General features: G+C 46.5%; 1 protein-coding gene across 1 annotated transcript; it reads left to right on the top strand.

The window, feature by feature from the left end:
* The first annotated feature begins 19,519 nt into the window (after positions 1–19,519).
* LOC123160629 (auxin response factor 3-like) lies at positions 19,520–22,261 on the top strand. The gene is made up of 5 exons (XM_044578452.1): positions 19,520–19,610; positions 20,028–20,196; positions 21,246–21,362; positions 21,440–21,515; positions 22,034–22,261. The coding sequence occupies exons 1-5, from the start codon at positions 19,520–19,522 to the stop codon at positions 22,193–22,195; spliced, it is 615 nt and encodes a 204-aa protein (XP_044434387.1). The 3' UTR covers positions 22,196–22,261.
* The last annotated feature ends 831 nt before the right edge of the window (positions 22,262–23,092 follow it).

The following is a 23,092-nucleotide window of genomic DNA, read 5'->3' as shown; positions in this document are numbered from 1 at the left end:
TCGAAGTGGCGATGGTCAATACCATCGAGGTCGATGGAGTGATCTCGGTGAGTGCAGGAGCCTAGGATAGAAGTGAAGTGCTCGAAGGCCGCCTTGGCCATGGCCGCCTCGTCAGAGACGGTCTCAGAGCCGACCTTGATGCTCGCCATATGATTCTTTTGAGCGCGGTGGGCAGCGTGGATCTTGAAGAATGCAGAGTTGGTGTCCCCCTCACTGAGCCAGCCGAGGCGCACACGCTGGCGAAGGATGGAGAGCCAAGCTCTCTGTTGCTTTCAAAGAAAAAGTTGTTACTGGCTGTCAGGGCTGCAAGGAGGTGCCCCTCGGTGCACCATGATGCCGTGATGCAGGAGGGACGCAAATTATTGCTGTCATGGTGCTGGCCGACGGGGATGCTGTGAAGCGCGGGTGGTATCGCCACTTGAAGCCCGAGACACCCGATGTTCCATAGTAACATGAGGATATGCCGCAGGTGTGTGCGGCTGCTGCTGGCAAAGATGACACTACACGGCTATGCGCTGCAGGTCAGCAGGTGGTTCGCTTCGAGGGGTGGGGGAGGAGGACATATACGACCGACTGGAGGTTGATCGAACACCACATACGTCTCAGACGGCTCTTGAGCCTGCTAATCCTTGCCAGGGATCAGCTGGGTGCCACTTAGCATCGTCATATAATTATGCTATTACACCTTTGAGAGTGGATTTTCAGCACCCGGGTGCCTAGGCACCCCCTTATCAGCACAGTTGGTACAGATTCCAGTATTTGAGGATATGTGCCGTGTACTGTAGCAAACAACAGATTAGCAGATGTACTGGTTGTTAATCAAGGGAATCTGAGAGGATTTCAAATGGAGCAGTAGGATATGACATCTCAGCCAGTAGTAAAGAAAAATGCAAACGGTGTCGGTCCACATTTCTCTCCTTTCATCTCTCACACTGTCACGCAATACATCTCTTCATTCTATATTTCTATTCTATCTCTCACATCACCACTCTCTCTTCCTTTTCTCTCTGACACACAACACCTCTCTCTCTTCCTTTTCTCTTCCTTTGAGTCTGACATCTCACAGCACCTCTCTCTCTCTCTCTTCCTTTTTTCTTTTAAATTTCAGGAAAAGAAGTGTCCTATGAAATTCTTGTCTCTCTCACACAGCTCCTCTCAGACCGAAGATTATTTTTCTCTGTTTACTCTCTCTCTCTCTCACTTAAATCCCAGGAGAAACATCCTAATTAAAAACATCCCAGAAGAGAAGCTGGAAGCTGGAGTCAGCAAGCATAACAACACGTGGCGAACGAGAATCTCCTCTGAAATGAACGGGCGCATGCAGCAGCTGTATGCTGTCGTTTCATCCATCTCGTGGGATCAAATGATTCCTGACATGCCTAGACCTGCCCTGCCTAACTCTGAAACCTACCGCCCCTTCCCTTCTGTCTTTGTCTCCTTTAAAAAGGGTCCAAAATACTCTAATGTTGCAACCACTCTGCGCCTCTACAGTGACCCATCTGCGCCTCTACAGTGCTCAGCACGGATCCTCGTGCCGCTGGACGGACGGGATAACCGGGTGCCCACCCGGGTGCCGTCGCACCTTTCTCTTACACCTTTTCATCCGACTCACTTAAGATGATGTTCACAGCTCATAGTTTAGCCCCACCTGATTTTGACACTGTGGTTTCAGTCTTCCAGTATTGCTCTTGTTTTCACACGCCCTGTTGCTTTCTTACTTCAGTATAGTTCCCTCACCCACAATTCTGCCCGTACCTTGGAAAATCTATTACGCGCTGCAGATTTTCTGAAATCTCCAGAACGTTTTGATGTCAGCCCAGTTTCTGCTTCTCAGTAGTGAGCTGGAGCTGTAAATTCTGCAATGTGGAATATAAATAAAGCAAAGGGATGAGTATATAATGGAAGAAGTGGTGCAGAGCTATCTCAAAATCGTAGAATGACATGTATGTAGACCAAGTATTTAAAGCTAAAATGGCACGAATTTGGGAACGAAGTCAGTGCTACATTTTGTGTAAATGATCACCGCTATGTGTGTTCAGTGCAAAGCGCGAGATGGAACTAGAAGGCAAGAAAAGAAGCCAACCACCACGGGAGCCCGCAGACCGGACCATGAAGACAATTGCATGCACAAGCACCACAGGAGAAGCGGCAGCAACCATAACTTGGCAATCAGACAAGTTCATTAGATCATACTACCTCTGTCCCTAAATATAAGATTGAAGTGCAAAGACGTCTAATATTTAGGGAAAGAGGTAGTAATTCGCAACCTTAGGAGTAATTGTTTCAGAGAACTTTCATGAGATGCAGTTGGTTTCAGAAGCAGAGGAAAGCATGTAGCCAGAACAATATATGGGATAATGCAGTAAGCGGGCTATGAAGGCTGATGCCAGAAATAATAGAGTTCTTCTACAGTACCCTGAGTTTAATATGAGCCATCCATTTGTTCAGATCCAACGGGCGTGCTTAAATGGTACTCCATTGTAAGCATCGAGTTACTCCAGCCAAATACCAGGGAGTACCTTAATTCTGAGGGTATATTCGTCATGTCCAAGAGCTAGACTCAGATCCAAAGTTCGATGACTAGTATGATGCGACTCCGGCGGTCAGCTGCAGCGAGTTCTTTGATCATGCCCCAACTTATGCACCTTCGATCATGCACCAGCGAGTTCTTCGGTCGTGCACCAACGTATGGTCCTTCTTCCCTTGGGGAAGAGAAACACAAAATCATGTAGGCATGAACGATCCAACAAGGATTTCTGAATCACGTTAGTTTACCGTCAATCAATACTGTTAATTGAATATGATCAGCAAATTACAGGGGCGGCCCATTTGATTTCAGTAACGCTGGCAGATTCGTTTATAACAAAGGAGATCGTTTTGATTTCAGCAACGCCGGCAGATTCGTATGTAACAAAGGCGACGGATCTCAGAAACTGAGATGGCGGCGGCTGATTCGGTCGCTCCGGCGGCGCCGTAGAGACAAGTTGGATTAGGGTAATCAAACCACCACGTGAACTGTAAAATGTCTCTAATGCCCTCCAATATTAACGGCTGGATTTAGTTGGTACTCCACATAGGCCTTGGGGAGTACCAGGGTACCGTAAAAAGACTCAAATAATAATATCCATACGTAGAGAGTTACCTCATCATCAAAGATTACATGGTCATGATTCATGAACTTCTTTTTCTTGCAGTTGGAGATTTGGATAAGAGAGTGGTTTTTTGTAGCTCGGGCTACATGGCACCTTCTATCTGTGCCATTCACTGGCCTCCTATTCCTCGAGATTGGTGTCAACTCAGCCAGGGTCACATGCAGAACATGCAGTTGATTACAGGAGGGTTAGACCATTTGTAATATAAAAAAAGACAGAGCAGTCTCCTCATTGCATGCAGCACACCCACTAGTAGAAAAAGGGGCTTTCGTTCGGGCCTAGCCAGCCCATTAGTCCCGGTTCTGCCACGAACCAGGACCAATGAAGGCATTTGTCCCGGTTCGTGAACCCAGGGGGCCGGCCGGGGCCTCGTGGGCATTGGTCCCGGTTCGTCTGGGCCCATTTGTCCCGGTTCTTGGCACGAACCGCGACCAATGGGCCTCGCTCCTGGCCCACAACCATTGGTCCCGGTTCGTGGCAGGAACCGGGACAGAAGGATGGCCTTTAGTCCCGGTTCCAGCCACGAACCGGGACCAATGAGTTGCCTATATATACCCCATCGCCGGTGAGCAGAGCACTCCACAGTGCTCTATTTTTTGCTGGCCGGCGAGGGGGAGGGCATTGGGTGCTCTAGCTCACCTCCTATGCACATGAGGTGTTCGATGAAATGCCCGAGCCACATTAGTTAAGCTTTCTCCTCTCGAAGCTCGACCTTCGAGCTCCATTTTTTCCGAGATTTGTCTAGATTTAGCGGTCCGTCACGCCCCGTCCTCGTCTTCACCGCCGTCGATCGCCCGCGCCGATCTCGTCGCCGGCACCACCGTGGTGAGCCTCTTGTTCTTATATTCTTTCTGAAAGAAAAAAAATCTTACTTTAGATAGATACTTGTCTAATTTTCTTACTTTTGACACACATAATTATATATAATGCACGCAGATGAACCGGCAATGGATGTACGGTGACAGACACACCTCTGAGTACATTAAGGGCGTGCATAATTTTCTCGAAGTGGCTGAGGCAAACAAGCAGAATGGTTTTATGTGTTGTCCATGCCCTAATTATGGGAATACGAGGTCTTACTCTGACAAGAAAATCCTTCACACCCACCTGCTTTATATGGGTTTCATGCCACACTATAATGTTTGGACGAAGCACGGAGAAATAGGGGTTATGATGGAAGACAGCGAAGAAGAGGAGGACGATGACAACCATGTGCCCCCTGAATACGGTGATGCTGCAACGGGGGAAGTTGAAGATCAAGAGGAAGCTGAAGATCCAGAGGAACCAAACGATGTGCCTGATGATGATCTCCGCTGGGTCATTGTTGATGCAAGGGAAAAGTGCGAAAGTGAAAAGGAGAAGCTGAAGTTCTGGGCTGAGTTTGCAAGTGACCCAAGGAACGTATGGTTTGCTTTAAGCGCGGATGGCATTAATCCTTTCGGGGAGCAGAGCAGCAATCACAGCACCTGGTGTCATGGTTCTAAGTCTGACAGTAGAATGGGGGGTAGGTATGTAGAGGCAAGATCTTAGCTACGGAGAAGTTGTACGCACGAGTTTTACGAGTTCAGGCCCTTCTCGGAGGAAGTAAGAGCCCTACGTCTCGGTGCCCGGAGGCGGTCGACTAGATTATATGCGTGTGTGTTACAGGGGGTGCGAACCCTTGTCACTGAGGAGGGGGTGGCTTATATAGAGTTCGCCAGACCCCTCCGGCCCTCAATTACACAGGGTTTAAGGTACATTAAGATAGGGCGTTACTGGTAACGCTAGTAATAAAGTGACATAATGACCATTAAAGCTATGACGTAATGACCGACCGTTGCAGTATGGGGTGGCTTTAGACCTTCTGGCGGTCGAGTGACAGTCTCCATGATCGAGTGACTTCAAGTCTTCCGAGTGGAACGCTTCTGAATCATCCTCATGAATGTGGCTCCAGCGTTCTTCAAGCCGAATGGCATGGTGACATAACAGAAGCACCCAAATGGGGTGATGAAAGCTGTTTTTATCTCATCGGGTCCATACAGTCGGATCTGATGATACCCGGAATAAGCGTCCAAAAAGGACAAGCGCTCACACCTCGCAGTCGAGTCGACTATTTGGTCGATGCGGGGGAGAGGAAAGTGATCTTTCGGGCAGGCCCGATTGATATGCTTGAAGTCAATGCACATGCGAAGGGAGTCGTCCTTTTTGGGGACCATGACAACATTGGCTAGCCACTCGGAGTGGTAAATCTCTCGGATAAACTCAGCTGCTAGGAGCCGAGCCACTTCTTCACCGATTGCTTTTCTCTTCTGTACGGCGGACCGTCGAAGATGTTCTTTGACTGGTTTCACTTTTGGATCGACTCGCAAACGGTGCTCAGCCAGCCCCCTGGGAACACCCGGCATGTCAGAAGGTTTCCATGCAAAGATGTCCCAGTTCTCACGGAGGATCTGGATGAGCGCTTCTTCCTATTTGGAGTCGAGTGTTGTCGAAATGTGAGTCGGAGCAGCATTGGGATCGGTCGGGTGAATATGAATCGGCTTCGTTTCACCAGACGACTTAAATGCTGAATCCGTGGAAGGCTTCTTAGCTCGCAACAAATCACTCGGATCTGCATTTTTTTGATACTCCTGCAATTTCACTACTGCCATTTGCGCATCGGCGATCTTTGAGCCCTTCTGTAAGCACTCTTCTGCCTTCTTCCGATTGCCAGTGATAGTGATCACTCCTTTAGGACCAGGCATCTTCAATTTGAGGTACACGTAACATGGTCGAGCCATAAAACGTGCATCAGCCGGCCTGCCCAGAATAGCATGATAAGCACTCTGGAAATCCACGACTTCAAACATCAACTTTTCTTTGCGATAATTCTTGGAATCACCGGTGGGTAGCAGGGAGTGAAGACGCCACAGGAGCCGACCGATACTGGGTCGACGGCTGCCGCAGGAGGACGCCACAGATGCACGCGCGAAAGTGCGTTGCCCCGCGGACGGGGAGCGCCTCGACGTCGAGTGGAGTCTCTTGGAGCCAAGCGGAGTCGTCGGCGACGAACACGAGCGCGCCGAGACGGATCTCGCGACCCTCGGCCAATCCTCCGCCTGAAACCATGCTGATGGGGATCGGAAAAATCACAACTTCTCCAATAAGTCGCTAAGACACCTGCCCCACGGTGGGCGCCAACTGTCGTGGTTCTAAGTCTGACAGTAGAATGGGGGGTAGGTATGTAGAGGCAAGATCTTAGCTATGGAGAAGTTGTACGCACGAGTTTTATGAGTTCAGGCCCTTCTCGGAGGAAGTAACAACCCTACGTCTCGGTGCCCGGAGGTGGTCGACTGGATTATATGCGTGTGTGTTATAGGGGGTGCGAACCCTTGTCACTGAGGAGGGGGTGGCTTATATAGAGTTCGCCAGACCCCTCCGGCCCTCAATTACACATGGTTTAAGGTACATTAAGATAGGGCGTTACTGGTAACGCTAGTAATAAAGTGACATAATGACCATTAAAGCTATGATGTAATGACCGACCGTTGCAGTATGGGGTGGCTTTAGACCTTCTGGCGGTCGAGTGACAGTCTCCATGGTCGAGTGACTTCAAGTCTTCCGAGTGGAACGCTTCATGGTCGAGTGGATGATGATTCTTCTTCGAATGCTTCTGGTTTTAGGGTGATGGCCTTGGGGAGGGTATCTTGGACAGGCCCATGACCCTACCCTAGGTACATAGCTTCATCACCTGGCCCGTGACTCTATGTATGTGTAACCTTCCTCCTTGGATGTGCATGAAGCGGAAGTTCATTATGATGCCAATTCTCATCCAAGGCCCTAAGCAACCCGGCAACGACATTGATGTGTACCTAAGGCCATTAGTTGAAGAACTCTTACAGCTGTGGAATGGAACAGGTGTACGTGCGTGGGATGAGCACATGCGGGAAGAATTTGACCTAAAGGCGTTGCTGTTCGTGACCATCAATGATTGGCCCGCTCTCAGTAACCTTTCAGGACAGACAAACAAGGGATACCACGCATGCACGCACTGTTTAGCTGACACCGAAAGTATATACCTGGACAGATGCAGGAAGAATGTGTACCTGGGCCATCGTCGATTTCTCCCGACCAACCATCAATGTCGAAAGAAAGGCAAGAATTTCAAAGGCGAGGTAGATCACCGGAAGAATCCCGCCATGCATACCGGTGATCACGTACTTGCTATGGTCTCTCATTTACACGTAATATTTGGAAAGGGTCCTGGCGGACTAGCTGTTCTGAATGACGCTGAGGGACGCGCACCATGTGAAAGAAGAAATCTATATTTTGGGACCTACCCTACTGGAAAGAGCTAGAGGTACGCTCTTCAATCGACGTGATGCACGTGACGAAGAACCTTTGCGTGAACCTGTTAGGCTTCTTGGGCGTGTATGGGAAGACAAAAGATACACCTGAGGCACCGGAGGACCTGCAACGTTTGCACGAAAAAGACGGCATGCCTCCAAAGCAGTATGAAGGTCCTGCCAGCTACGCTCTTACCAAAGAAGAGAAGGAAATCTTTTTTGAATGCCTGCTCAGTATGAAGGTCCCAACTTGTAGGGGAACGCAGCAGAAAACAAAAAATTTCCGACCTACGCACCAGCCTAGGACCACTATGGAGACTGCATACATGGTTTGATCTTTTTCGTTACCGACTCGTAGCGCAGCGGGAAGTAGAGTCGATGACGATCGGCGGTGCAGATCCCCGCAGCTAGGATTTACAACCTCCCAACCGCGAGGATGTATACCCTCATCTGCTCCTTAGACAGCCCTCCAGGAGGCGGTCGAACAGCCCCCCGGACGGTGTCGCGGACAGCCCTTCGGGAGGACCTTCGAAACTCGAACGGTCACTCGGACAGCCCTTCGGGAGGACCTTCGAAACTCGGACGCTCACACGGACAGCCCTTCGGGAGGCACTCACGAACTAAGACCGAAACTATGATCTCTCTACAGAGTTGCACACATACGGTGTCATCTATCCGGCAGGGCTTCGCCGTCCAGAACTAGTTCCTGCCAGAACCCAGACAGCCTTACGGCTCTACGAAACTCTTTTCGTGGGAGGGAGAGAAGAAGCCAGATAATGCATGGCATGTGTATGAGAGCAAGGGATGAGTGTGGAGGGCTGCCCCTCCACCTCTATTTATAGGAAATCCCAAGGGGGTAGGGTAGTTTCACAAAAAACCCAAAATGCACATGAATGAAGTCCTTCCACAAGGGCCTAGGAGTGAAACCAAGGAACAAGAGGGTCCCCAAGGGGGGATACCCCATGTGGCCGGCCACACCCCCATGAGGGGCCCAAAAAATGGCTCCTATCCATCCATGTCATCCCCAAGATCTTTTGGAGCAAAGCCCCAAAAGGTGGCTTTCCATAAAGTAACCATAAAGCTGATTTTCACTATTCACGACGACATTTTTCAGCGTCTGATCGAACTGAAAATATTTATGTGGGCTAAGAACATTTCCAGTACCCACTAAAATAATTTTCAACGCGTTCTGAAACAATTCCGGTTTTAGTGATTTTCATCTGCGAAACGCATCTGAAGTGGCTCCGGCAGCTCCGAAACATTTCCGGTTTTTATCTCAGAAAATTCCAAAAAGCTTCCAGAATGATTCTGGCATCCTCCAAGAATTATCAGGCATGTGCCGAAACCAATTTGACTTAATGGTGTATCCCGAAACAACTTTTCGGTATCATCGAAACTTATCCGATGACCTCTCTCTGCGGTACGATTCCGCTGTCCGAAACTTTTCGGTGTCCGAAACTTTTTCGGTGATTTTCTCTCAGACTCCCTGTCTAGTATTCAGCAGATAGATGACCCTTAAGCGTGTGACCCTATAGGTTCGGTGAAGTATAGACATGACCCGGAACCCCTTCCGATCAATGATCAACATCGGAGCCGTGGACACCCATATTGACCCCTATACCCACACGAATAAATATTCGAGTGAACCTCCAGTTGCCGTGTGCTATTCCTGTTGCTTCGCGATATGTTACAAATACCCGAGGTGAGACATGTTGGCATTCCCGTGGATCAACAACTTGTCCACTATGCTAGTTACCTCGTTACCGGTATTGTTCTCTTTTCTCGTTATCGTGTTCCGGCATCCCCGTGATCAAATCACAAAGTGTCTGGCCAGACGATGATGGATACCGTAACACCGAGAGGGCCCAGAGATATCTCTCCATCGTTGGAGGAGCAAATCCCAATCTTGAGCTATCAAGTTACTTGACACACTTTTCCATGAACCCGTAAGCCGCCGTAATAGCCACCCATTTACGGATGACGTTTAACAAACCCCAAAGTTCATGAAGCAAGCATGAAGAAACTCGATACTCTCATGGTCTAAGGAATCATGCAAACGTTAACCATCTCTGTGTTATGTACCAATAAACTTGTGACGAATGAATCTCATAGCATAACATCATGTCGGGTCGATTCAACACAAATGTTCTCTTAACATTATGCCCTCAAGGTTGCTGACATAGACATGCCCATGATCAGGAAAACATAACCATCATGCAACACTTGAGCTAGTCTTAGAGGCCAGACTAGGAATACATTTTACCGTTTATTATTCCACACGTGCATATGAGTCTTCCTACGAGCCTCGTGGTTATTGCAGACTCGAGAACCATAGCAGTTATAGCATGGAACATAAACATAATTATGAACTCGGAGATAAATAATATCATTTATTATTGCCTCTAGGGCATATCTCCTACACAACTGGCTTCTCGTCAAATATAAAGGGAATAATAAATATTCTAGAGAAAAAGTTCCAGAACCTAAAGTCTCATGACTGCCACGTGATTATGACGTAACTGCTTCTGGTTGCATTGAGGGGGCTTCTACCGGAAAACGTCCGATTAGCCATTGTGAAGCTATGTGCATTCCTCAATGCAATATCTCAGAAGGTGATCGATCCAGAAATCATACCAAGGCTAAGGAGTGATGTGGCGCAATGTCTTGTCAGTTTCGAGCTGGTGTTCCCACCATCCTTCTTCAATATCATGACGCGTGTCCTAGTTCATCTAGTCGACGAGATTGTCATTCTGGGCCCCGTATTTCTACACAATATGTTCCTCTTTGAGAGGTTCATGGGAGTCCTAAAGAAATATGTCCGTAATCGTGCTAGGCCAGAAGGAAGCATCTCCATGGGCCATCAAACAGAGGATGTCATTGGGTTTTGTGTTGACTTCATTCCTGGCCTTAAGAAGATAGGTCTCCCTAAATCGCGGTATGATGAGAGACTGACTGGAAAAGGCACGCTAGGAGCGGACTCAATAATATGCAGGGACGGGCATTCTTGGTCTCAAGCACACTACACAGTTCTACAGAACTCTACCTTGGTGACCCCGTATGTCGATGAACACAAGAACAGTCTGCGCTCCAAACACCCGGAGCAGTGTGACGACTGGATTACATGTGACCACATCAGGACTTTCAGCAGTTGGTTGGAAACACGTCTCAGAGGTGACACCATTGTTTGTGATGAGCTGTACTCGTTGTCCAGGGGACCATCTTCGACTGTATTGACTTACAAAGGATACGAGATAAATGGGAATACATTTTACACGATCGCCCAAGATCAAAAGAGCACCAACCAAAACAGCGGTGTCCGCTTTGATGCAACAACCGAGAGGGAAAAGGACACATATTATGGTTACATAATGGACATATGGGAACTTGACTACGGACATGATTTTAAGGTCCCTTTGTTGAAGTGCAAATGGGTCAATCTGTCAGGAGGCGGGGTACAGGTAGACCCACAGTACGGAATACCAACAGTGGATCTGAACAATCTTGGGTACACTGACGAACCGTTCGTCCTAGCCAATGATGTGGCACAGGTTATCTATGTGAAGGACATGTCTACCAGATCGAGAAAAATAAAAGATAAGGAAGCGAATATATCATACGATGAGCCAAAGCACCACATAGTTCTTTCAGAAAAAGGGACATTGTGGGAGTGGAGGGCAAGACAGACATGTCTGAAGATTATGAAAAGTTTCATGAAATTCCTTCCTTCAAAGTCAAGGCTGACCCAAGCATCCTGATAAACGATGAAGATTATCCATGGTTACGGCGCAATAAGCAAAGTACACAAGCGAAAAAAAGTGAAGACTTTCTCTCCACAACTATTATGATGATACCATGCCAACTTTCAACCTTTTCGTAGTTCATTTGAAATGCATGTTGTAACAGACGAGTTTCCGTATGAAATCCTGATACTTCGAAACAGATTGTCCGTTTTGTACACGAAGTGCATCCAGTTTTTGCCGTAACCCTCTCTACTTTCTTGCACATGCTATGTGGTTGAAATGATGATACCATGCCAACTTTCACCCTTTTCAGAGTTCATTTCTAGTGCTTTTCAATTTCAGGGTCTTATAGCTCAAAATAATCAGTAAATGCATGGAAAATAACAAATATCATAAAAAATAAATAAGTAATTAGAAACAGAATAAAATAAACTTCAATAAAATATATAAGTAGAAACAAAATAAAATAAACTTTAATAACATAAATAAAATTTATGAAACTAAAATTATCAACGCATTTTCTGTTCAAAACATTATAAGCAACCTCTAGTATTACTGAAACTAAAATTATATAAAATTGATGCAACTAAAATTATCAAAGTTTTTTCTGTTCAAAATCATTAAAATCAAAAAGAATTTTCATAAAGAACTTTTTTTGTTAGAAACTTTAATAGCAAAAAGAATTATCATAAAATAAAATAAATAAGTAATTAGAGACAAAATAAAATAAAATAAATAAGTATTTTGTTGTAAGTAGAAACAAAATAAAATAAATAAAGCAAAAAAGAAAAGAAATAAACTGGGGAAAATAAAAAAACGCCACCTACTGGGCCACCACGGCCTGAATACGACTAGAAACCCACCCATGGGCCAGGATTCAGGCCCGTAGAAGGCCCAATAAGCCCACAGGCAGATACAGTGTGTTTAGGCCCGAAAGCCTGCATTTGAGAGGAGATCGAGAGGGCAGCGGGAGTGGGGCTTATAAACCACTCTCGAGCTCCCTCAACTAGCGAGGTGGGACTAAACTTTCGTGCCGCGATGCGGGCAGCACAAGGCCTTTAGTCCCGATTGGTGCCACCAACCGGTACTAAAGGCATACATTGGTACCGGTTCGTGGCACCAACCGGTACCAATGCCCACCCTTTAGTCCTGATTTGTGCCACCTACCGGGACCAAAGGCCTCTGCTTCCCGCCCTTTGGGCTGCTGAAAGAGGCCTTTGGTCTCGGTTGGTGGCACCAACCGGGACTAAAGCCTTTCCTATATAAGCCAGCCCTTAGCATTTTTTCAGATTTCGTCGCCAGTTGCCGCCCGACGACGCCGACCTCCTCGACGCCGCCAGGCTGCCCCGCCGCCGTCGCCGTCGCCGTCGCCCGTGCCCCCGAGCCCACGCCGACGCCGTCCGCCGCCCTTGAGCCCACGCCGTCGCCGGCCGCGCCCCTGCGCCACGCCCTGACGCCGTCCCGCCCCGCCCCGACGCCGTCGCCGCCCCGCGCCGCCCCTGCCCCGACGCTGCCTCCTCGTCGCCGTCGTCGCGCACCCTGTGAGCGCCGCCCTGATCCCCTCCTCCTCCTCCCTGTAATGGCCGCCGCCGCTGCCGCCGCGCCCCCTAGCTATTATATATATGTGTAGTTTAGATTTGTAATTTAGGTTTATTAATTTGGATGTGTAGTTAGATGTGTAGTTAATTTAGTTGTTGTAATTTAGATGTGTAGTTTAGATTTTTTTTGGTGATATTATTATTGAATATGCAAATGTTTGTATGTTCATATGCAAAGAATATGTCAATTTTTTCATAGAATTTTTATGATTTTTTTCTGTTGTAATTTTGTTCATAGAATTATTATGATTTTTTTGTTCATAGAATTTTCTTTGTCAATTTATGTATATGTTCATATTGTGTAGGAATCTGAAAATTGTGTATGATCAAAGTCATTTATGTATGTTCATATTTAGAAGAAAAAGAAGAAGACAAAAAAGGAAAATAAGAAGAGGAAGAAGGAGAAGAAGAAGAAGAAGAAGAAGAATAAGAAAAAGAGGAGAGGAAGAAGAGGAGAAATAAATAAGAAGATGAAAAAGAAGAAAAAAAAAAGAGTAGAAGAAGAAGAAATAGAGGAGAAGAAGAAGAAGACGACATTTTGGTGTAATGCACTCGGGGACAAATGGAGGAGCGATCATCACCAACGGTCGAATGTATACACCACGTGAGCTGAGAGTTTTCAAGAAAAGACTCGACAAACCGATAGTCAACCCGTGATGAATAATAATGATCTAATTTAGTTTTTTAGTACATATATTTAATTGTACAAGTTTAATCTTTGAATTCTGAACGTAGGAAATGTCATCATCGGACGACAAAAGTCTCCCGGGGGAGTGCGGGTGGTGCCACGATGATCGAGGTTTGTGCGACAGGCCTCACCTGGACGATGATCGGCGCTTCAGCATTAAGCTCGACGAGACCTTCGATGTTGAAACGGTACGCAACGGCGACAAGTGTTTTTTTCGTAATTAAGCATGACTTCAACTATTTCAACGTGTAATTTTCATCTTTTACAATTCGAGTATATCTTATCCCATGCCATGCAAGACGCTATGTCTTGGAGAGGATGGATTTTGAAGACCATGCAAATTTTAAAACGAAGAAAATTCACCTAAGGACCCATCATGATGTGGATTTTGAAGGAAATCTGTATAATGCTGAGAGCGTAATCCATTTTGGTTGCAAAAATTGGGAAGCATTTTACAAGATGTATGGTTTTGATGAGGGTATGCTTGTCACCATGGATCTTGGTGATCCTGAAATCGAGCAAGACAATATGGACATTTGGGTCCTTGTTGATACGCCTCCAGTTCTACCGCTATGTGAGTTTCTCAAACATAGTTATTAGCTAATTTATATTGTTTATTTCAAAATAGTTGATAGCTTATTTCCATTGACAGCTTATTTTGATTGTTCAAATAATGTGCGGAACATGGTAGACAAAACTCACTATACCGATGGCTCCGAATTAACTTATCAGGAGAAAAATCATCTGGTCGGATTTTGTACTGATATTGAGAATTACAATATCTACAATCAAACTCCTCAACATTATGGTCAATACGTGCCACTAGTGCACGTGTTGAACTACGGTAACTACCATGGAGATACCCTGGTAAGATATTTTACTATTACGACATCCGTGCATGTTTTGCATACTTCTAAAACTAGTACATCATTGCTAACTATGAAGTTATTACTATGTTTTTAACAGAGAATCCCAAAGGATTGTGTGCCTCATTTGATGTATCAGAATGGCAGCCTTCGTGTTTTGAACATATATCCAGGTCATCCTACGAATCTCAACTGTCCATACCAGATTTCTCAAAGAAGTGGAGACATGCTAATCAATAAATGGAAAAAATGTATGGACAGTCGTAAGGAGGTTCTTGGAAGCAAAAGGAAGTGAAGCGCAAGAATTGGAGACATGATAATCTCCATTTTCCATAATGGAGAGTCAGGGTCTATGTTGTTTTATGCTATTTTATCTTAAAGAGGGTATTTAGGTCCTACCTAATACTGATGATCATGTGCTAAGAACAAAGTAGGGTTGGTTCGATGACTATCAGGATGATGATCGTATGACTTGTTATTAATAACGAGTAGAAGTTGTATGATGATGATTAGTAGGACTTGTTATTATGATGTTGCATGATGCGAGCATGAAGGGTTATTATATATCTATGGATGAAATGAACATGGATTGGATTGAAGTGAAGGCAACATGCATGTGGTGCATGTCGAAAGTAGTACAATCCAAACTTGATCAAGTTAGGATTAGTATTACTTTCGACATGCACCACATGTTGCCTCACTTCAATCTAAGTCATGTTTAGGCATAGCAGTAGCAGTAGCACGGAGATAAGAGAGGACACATCTCTCTATTAGCTACCTATACCAACCTAAATTAACCCCCAAAACCCCAAAACCACCTCATTTCAAAAAAAAAACAAGGCGCTGATATGCTGACGCGTGGAAGCTTATTGGTCCCGGTTAGTGCTACCAACCGGGACCAAAGGCCCTTCTGCCTGGGCTCGCCGGAGCGGCCACGTGGAGGCCCATTTGTCCCGGTTTGTATAAGAACCGGGACTAAAGGCCTAGGGCATTAGTAACAACCCTTTAGTCCCGGTTCCCCAATCAAGACAGATGGGTCTTATGAACCGGGACAAATGAGCCTTTTTCTATTAGTGACCCCGAAGCGTCACATGAGTAAACAGTGTGTGTCAGGACCTGCTGCATGCAACACTCTTTCTCTATCGAATTGCATGCTCTCTCTCTTTCTTCCAGCGTGTAAAACAACTCGGCATGCAGCACATATGAATCTCTTTCTCCGCCTTTGACCTTTACATGCAACACACACTCTGTGCAACGCTCACTCTTTCCTGAGGTTTACATGCAACTCCTAAAAAAAATCCTCTCTCACTTTTTCAATCCAGGATGCTCACTGCAACGACATACACGCTCTCGCCTCTCTTCTAATATTTGCATGGCACTTTCTCTCTCCCTCTCAAAGAAATCTTCTCAACGATTTTTTTCTCACTCTCACATCTACTCCCTTCGTTCTGAATTACTTGTCATGGGTATGAATGTATCTAAATGTATTTTAATTCTAGATACATCCATTTCTGCGACAAGTAATTTAGAACGGAGGGAGTACCTCTCTCTCCACTTCTGCACTAGCGGCGCTACATTTTTCTATTAGCTGTCCCACTCTTTCACTCTCTTCCTCTGTTGCAGCAGTGAGCCCAGACCCTGTAGCCAAGCAGCGAACACATGTGACATCGCTGCACACCACTGGCGCCATTCAGCCACAAAGCCCATAAAATGGACTGCATGTGATTAGATGGACAAGACAACACCTGCTAATGACACTGCAGCGAACTGCTGCACGGCTCGTGATGCTCCTTTCTAGCACAAATCCCGAAACGCGTCAATGGTCCAGATAAGGGGCACCGTGGAGCTCGAGCTAGGAAGAAACTTTGTGTTTGGATAAGCCCCACCAGCCTAGGCAACATTTAAGCCTACGATACGTCCTGTCAAAGCAAACTGATCCTACAGGATAGGCCCACACAGGCAAGAGAAGGGTGTGATGAACCGGCAGAAGCAATAAAGTAGGCAAAAGAAGAGAGAAATCAAATGAAAAGCAACAATATTAAAGCATCCTAATTTCCACAGAACCCATCCGGTTCATTTCCATCCAGCACACAATCCCTCAGTTCCCTCTGAAAGCTGTCCCTAAAGCAGTTGCTTCACAAAGTCTGCACGGATGCACACAGCGCCAATTTAATACACTCTAGAATGTAATTATAGAATTTGCCAACTCTAGGCATAAATAGCAAACCTTGTTCTAGATAGACTACTTGAGGTTCAAAGCCAACATGGTAGCTCCCAGAATCCTGCCACTGCATGGTAAGACAGGTATTGTGAATTTGTGATACTTGTTCTGCCACATTCTTGGCTGCAGTCAAGTAGCCCACATTCTCCCTTGGAAGTCCTTCAGCAGCCTGGTATCGATTGTGTGAAAACCAGCTGCTAGAACCGTCCATGTATGTTCGTTAGCATGTAATTAATAGTGGGAAAATCCTTTCCAGCCCTTGTACTTGTTCATTGTCTCATAAAAATCAGGGTTTGGTGACCACATCCGAAGTTTCCTGAAAAAATACAGTACCACGCCCAACCTATGATATAAGAAGCTCAAATCCTTGCCCAGATAAAAAGTTTCTTGTTTGCTCAGTTGATATGAATTTAACTGTCATTCTCAGTTTATGTGACTGACATATTGCGCAATCATGTATGCCCAACTTGCTGGATCAGGTACACCATTCAAAGGACATAACACAACATAAGCTGATGCATTGTGGGAACAATAATACAGGTAATGGACTACAGGGACATAGCATTATCCAAAAAGCAAAGATAGGAATAAGCGGCTATATGTATAAAGTAAGACCTAGAAGAAAAACACAGCATATAAAAAAACTACTATAGTGAGCAAAAATCATCTGCAAGTTGAAGACACTGCAATAGACATAAACTCTTGTGTTTCTCCCATATTGCAAAAGAATCAGAAAGTGGACTTACCTGATAATATATGGATGTTGGATACTTAACGAACTACAAGAGAGAATAGAGATTGATAGCCCAACATGGTAAACAGGAGGATATATAATACACACGCGGGCACATGGCCATACTAGCTAGTCAGAGGAGTGCATTTGCACTTTTGATGGCATGCCTACACTTTGAATGCGCAAATATCCCAAAAGAATTACGATGAATATATACAGACGGCACCAATTTAATTAAGACCACAAAAGCATCTAAAGGTCATCAAACTTCTGATAAGCAGTAATTCTGACAGGACAGAATCCACGGCATCGTTTGCCCTTACGAGATACAAATTCATACATAGTAGTCATATAGATAAACACTTCATTCGAGCGAGGTGGTACGTCTGAAAGTAATTCAGAGAGCACTAGGCTAATCTGGCAGGTGCTTCTTGATAGGAAAGAGGAGGTCTTCGGTCCCGAAGCGGCGTATGGTGACCTTGCGCCGCTTGACGAGGCCGCCTCACGCTGGCGGCGGCGCTCGGCGCACGGGTGCTCCTGCTCCATCATCTCCTTCATGTCCTTGCCCGGCTGCTGGAACAGCACGGGGCCGAGGACGAACGGGAGGGGCTTGTTGTAGTCGGGCCTGGGGCGGGGCGCGTAGGGGTTGTACTGGGGTTCGGGGAGCGCACCGTAGATGACGACCTCGTCCTCGTCGGAGTCGCTGGCCTGGGGCGCGTGATCGCGGCGGGCCTGGGAGTTCTCGCCCTCTTCCATGGCGCTGCCGGTTAGGGTTTCGGTGAGATCGTAGGATTGCAGAGAGAAGAGGAGGATTTGTGGGAGCCGCTACCCGTCCGCCGGCGGATGTACCCCATGAAGCTTTGTTGGATCAGCGCTCTGACAGCCGTCAGATCTAACCATCATGCATGTGACTACCTCCTTACTTCCTGCAACAACTGCTCAGTTTTGAAAACAAATTCCCCTGTGCGCCGTTCTGATATCGTTACGCCCAGCGCGGCGCCAGCCCCCACCACCGCAAAATCGCTGCCGCCGGCGCTGGGGAACTAGTCCTTGCCATGCTCGCCAGAGTTGCTCCTCCTCCTCTGTCTCAGCCCCGCGAGCAGCTGCTCCAACCGAGCATGACGTCGACGACCTCTCACACCCGACACTTCTTTGGCGTTTTCTGCAACCAGAGCTATGTTTTTGAAACATGCCTCATATTGCAATGTCTGGCCACTCACTCTTTAACGTCGAGTGCTCCTACGGTGCTGCAACTCGGGCTATGTTTCTAAAACAAGACCATTGTTGCAGAAAAAACCTTCACAACCGAAACATTTCTTTTCTTTCTGAAACAAAAGATATGTTGCAGAAAAAAAAACCTTCATCATCGAATCGTTTTTTCTTTCTCTCTAAAACTAGTCCTATGTGGGCAGAAATCTACTGAAACAAGACCCTTATTGCAAGAAAAAGACTGGCCGCGCGGGACTGACTTATGGCCAGCGTGGCCACTTGATCAGGATTGATATACGGCTACGCAAGCGGCGGACGCTCGCGCGTGCATCACCCGGCCGAAGGTAAGCTTTTCCCTTTGTGGTATCCTCGAAACATTCTTTGCGCATGATGATCTGGCGTTGGATACGAACCGATTTAGGGATGGCATCGCCCGTGTTCACTTCAACCTCACCCGAATAAAATTTGATATGACTAGTATATGATTGAAAATGCCAAACGGAGACCGAGCTCTATGAAGGCCTTAATTTGAAAACTTTAAAATTCAAACTAGATACATCGAACACATTAACGTACGCACAATGTGCGCCCTCTCACGACGTACACGTCGGACTAGGTACGAGACAAAAAAGTTCGCTTGGTTGAGAAGAAAGAGAGAGAGATTGGCCAGCTCCTAGCCCCAGCCCCCAGTCCCCATAGGCAAGCCTCCTCTCTCTCCTCTCTCATGAGCCCTCTCCCCCCACGACTCCTCGCTGCCGCCGCCGCCGCCACTCACGCCGGCCGATTCCGCCGAGTGCTGACGGCGGGTGGCAGACTGACGACCTCCCCTCGCTCTGCTCCTTCCTCCCATCCCTCCAGATTCGGCCTCCCGCGCTCGCTGCCCGCCCTCAGCCATGGTTAGGGTTTCGGGCACGGCGTCCCCTTCGTCGCCGGCGAGGCTCTGGCGGCCTGCGGTGGCTCGTCCCGCCCACGTGTAGCTCCGCCTCATGGACGTTCCTCCCACGCCCGATGGCCACGGGTGGTCGTGGCGGCGGCCTCTTCAGCGGCGTCGCCGGACTAGCTCCACGCACGGGGAAGGCATCTCCATGGGTTCCCCAAGGTGAGTGCGATGCCGAGGAGAGACGGCGTCGAGGACGGCATCCGAGGACATCATCACTCTCAACTCGAGTTGCTCCCCCACCGTCCCGCCGCCGGCTGCTGCTCCCGCCCCCCTTCCCATCTCCTCTCCGGTCGCCGGGAAATGGCTACACCACGAGCTCCACCGCCTCAACGTCCCCGACCACCAGGTGCCTTCTCCCACACCCGCGGTCTATCTATCCCCCATTCTGCTCGATTGTGCGGATTTTTTTTCAATGTCGATTTGGAGATGAGCTAGCAGTTTTCGATACTATCAAATTTGCTGGACTAGCCTTGTGTAGTTTTTTTCCCGTAGTCGGTGGATTCGTCGAGAAAATCAAGCCTTTTCGTGTATCAGCTTCGATGTTTCTGTATAACACGTTAACCAAAACTTTGCAAGTTGATGCTATGAGGGTAGGACTCCAAAGTCTGACAAGCACTTCGGCTTCAACCGGAGTCACGTACAGCAATAGGTGCTCCAATGCATATTCGACTTGTTGTGCTACAAAGCCAGAAGCGCTACCAGTGGAAACAACCTCAACGGATATGCCTGTTGATTCCTTCAGGAGGTTCCACAACTACTTGAGGATCTCCTTGAGTGAGCGCTGTAACCTGAGATGTCAATACTGCATGCTTGCCGAAGGAGTCGAGCTCACACCGAAGTCAGAGCTTCTGTTGCATGATGAGATAATCCGAGTTGCCAATCTTTTTGTTACTTCTGGTGTGGACAAGATCAGGTTAAGTGGTGGAGAACCAACCGTTAGAAAGGACCTTGAAGATATTTGCTTGCATCTTTCTGGCCTCAAGGGGCTGAAAACTCTTGCGATGACCACAAATGGGATCGTTCTTTCCAAGAAGCTCCCGAGACTGAAAGAATGTGGTCTTAACACATTAAATATTAGTTTGGACACATTTATTCCTGCAAATTCGGAGGGAAAGACAGTCCACTGAAGAAGCTCTTTGTAACTGCTATTTAGTCTTCAAACACACATGCCTATTATATCATGGAGGACTATTATAGTGAGCATTGTTAAATAGTATATGGAAGATGCGGCTTCAACTGTCCGAAATTTCTACTTTGAGCTCACAAGTAGTTATTTCTGTAAGCTATTGTTCTTGTTCTCTTTCTTTTGTTTAGCCCTTTGATGAACTGGCATAGGTTTCGTTGGCAACCTTCCCCTACACCACAACCTATGTTCCATGAGCAAGTTTATTTATACTGCCCAAAATTTACTAATATGGGTTGGATCATGCATTTGCAACTTATAGTGTTTGTTCTGTTTATTGTGCTATTAACACAGCACCTTACAAAAGTTGTGTCTTTGAAATAATGGTCAAGCTGCTCTCTGCAGTCCTATCATTAATTCTGATTTTGAAGCAAAACTATCAGTATCTAATTCTAACAGTACGATAGCACCCTGGTTATATTTGTAGGTTTTTACTCTGTGCACATATATAAGTCATATTTTTCATCAATAAAATAGCTTATAATATGTAACTACAAAAGACGAGTAAAACTTGTTCACTGGAACCACAGAAAAGCTATTCCTTTTAGGTTTGGTGACCACAAAACATATACATAAAGATTTTGAATCTGCATTTATTGAACTCTCTGCAGGCCTACTGCATCCGAATTTATTGTTCCGTATTGGAAATTCCTGAAGAGCTTGAATCGTCCATTTTGTATTGGAATGAGATTTAAGATTCAGTACAGGAGTCAAGATGTTAATGAGAGGTCTGTCCCATTCTACTCAACTGAAATTGTGTTCTGCTTCTGTACAATGTCTACTGAGTTTACTTCCTGTTTTGTAGGCGATCTAGAATGATTACAGGTATTAATGAAGTAGACCCTATTAGGTGGACTGGTTCAAAATGGAAAAGCCTGCTGGTAGGTATTCCGATCGTTTGTATTAAGCATTTATGTTCTTAGCAATTCAGAACACTATTACCTTCGGATTTCCTTGCAGTATTCTAGAAACCTGTATATTTCTTTCGGATATTTTATGTTGTCTGACCATGAATTTGGCTTAAAATGCTCCTAGTGAGGCTTGAAAGTGATCACAGTGTGCCAAGGCCCACCGTCACATTCAGGTTCATTCACCCTGAAATTTATTTAGAGGAACTTGCCTATCCGTCTTACATCCTTACAAAAAAGAGTGTTCCCATGGAGCCTGAAATGCACTTTTGTAGATTTTAACTTTTGGATAGGGGTACTTTTTTAAACATAGCATGGTTATGAAAATGTCTAATTAGTAAAATGAATTGATATGAGTTGTTATGTCCTAATTTGCTCTAGCTGTAGATCACTCAAGATGCATTAAGAGTTGTACCTTCTTATCAAGCATGAATTTATAGCCGGCTGGTTCACTGATTATCTGTGAACTGAAATGATGCCCTCTTGTTCAGGTAAGATGGGAGGATGGCACAGACTGTAACAGCCAAAATAGACCATCTCCATGGGAGATCGAGATAGTTGGTGGCTCAGTCTCCATTTCCCAGTTTCTGTCAAAATCCAGTTCTAAAGGAACTAAACTGTGCCCTCGGGGCAATTTAGACGTCTCAAAGTAAAGCAACTCGAGTTGCGGTGGTGGTCGGCAACTCCATCACCGTCTTCCTTGGCAGGAGCATCCCCCGCTGCTGCTCGCCGTCCGTCCATGGCATCGGCGTTCGTCTCCTTCTCACCTTCTGTGCTCTCTTCCCATCCCGCCTCCCACTGCCGCCATCACTGCTCGAGGTGCTCACATCAGCATTTAGAATAGTTAGAGCTATAACTGATTTTGTGATCATGAGGGATATGCATACCAGGATGCCCCGTGGATTTGGAATTTTCACAATCGGTACACAGTAAAGTACTTTTGGATTGGCCGGGCGGTGAGTTGCAGTGCTGCTAGCTCGTCGACGACGGCTACGACGCCATCTGTGGCGTCCCTTGGTTCTCTCTCCCCGGCAGTGACCATCTTGACGTCCTCCTCTTCCCCTCCCTTAATTTCTATGGTTTTGAAGTTGGTTCAGTAATTGATTCACGGTCCATGAGTTTAGATAAAACAACAGACGGCGGCAGAAATAGCCGTTCCACGACGAATCTCTGGTACGTGTCAAACATGCTGTCACGTTATGGTACATGGTACATGGCGCATCTACACTTGAGCCGCATCTGGAGGTAGTTAGGATAGATAGAGATAAGTTGTTTCTTTTTCTCCAAGTTCTATCTTCTCCCTGAATATCTCCTGTAATCTAAACCACATTGTATGCGCTGTATGGGAGGTGCGCCCCACTATATTAACACGAACCCGTCAGTCTCAACAGGCAAGACGTTTCCAGCTATCGCACATGGTAGTCAGAGCTATCCTTTTCCCATCTAAGCTCCCAGCAAACTCCATCTAGCCCAAGCCATGTCTTCCTCCTCCGGCGCATCCCAAACCAGCCTCAATGGCCAGGTTACCGAGAAGCTGACGCGCACAAACT

The sequence above is a fragment of the Triticum aestivum genome, chromosome 1D (assembly GCF_018294505.1).
Source record: "Triticum aestivum cultivar Chinese Spring chromosome 1D, IWGSC CS RefSeq v2.1, whole genome shotgun sequence".
Taxonomy (NCBI): Eukaryota; Viridiplantae; Streptophyta; class Magnoliopsida; order Poales; family Poaceae; genus Triticum; species Triticum aestivum.
This window is presented reverse-complemented; position numbering and strand designations above follow the sequence as displayed.

Excerpts from the sequence above, each read along its gene's own strand:
- LOC123160629 (XM_044578452.1), top strand. The coding sequence starts at position 19,520 with ATGGCCACGGGTGGTCGTGGCGGCGGCCTCTTCAGCGGCGTCGCCGGA. Across the intron at positions 19,611-20,027 it reads ATCTCCATGGGTTCCCCAAG|TTGATGCTATGAGGGTAGGA; the intron begins GTGAGTGCGATG and ends AAACTTTGCAAG. Across the intron at positions 20,197-21,245 it reads CCTGTTGATTCCTTCAGGAG|GCCTACTGCATCCGAATTTA; the intron begins GTTCCACAACTA and ends AACTCTCTGCAG.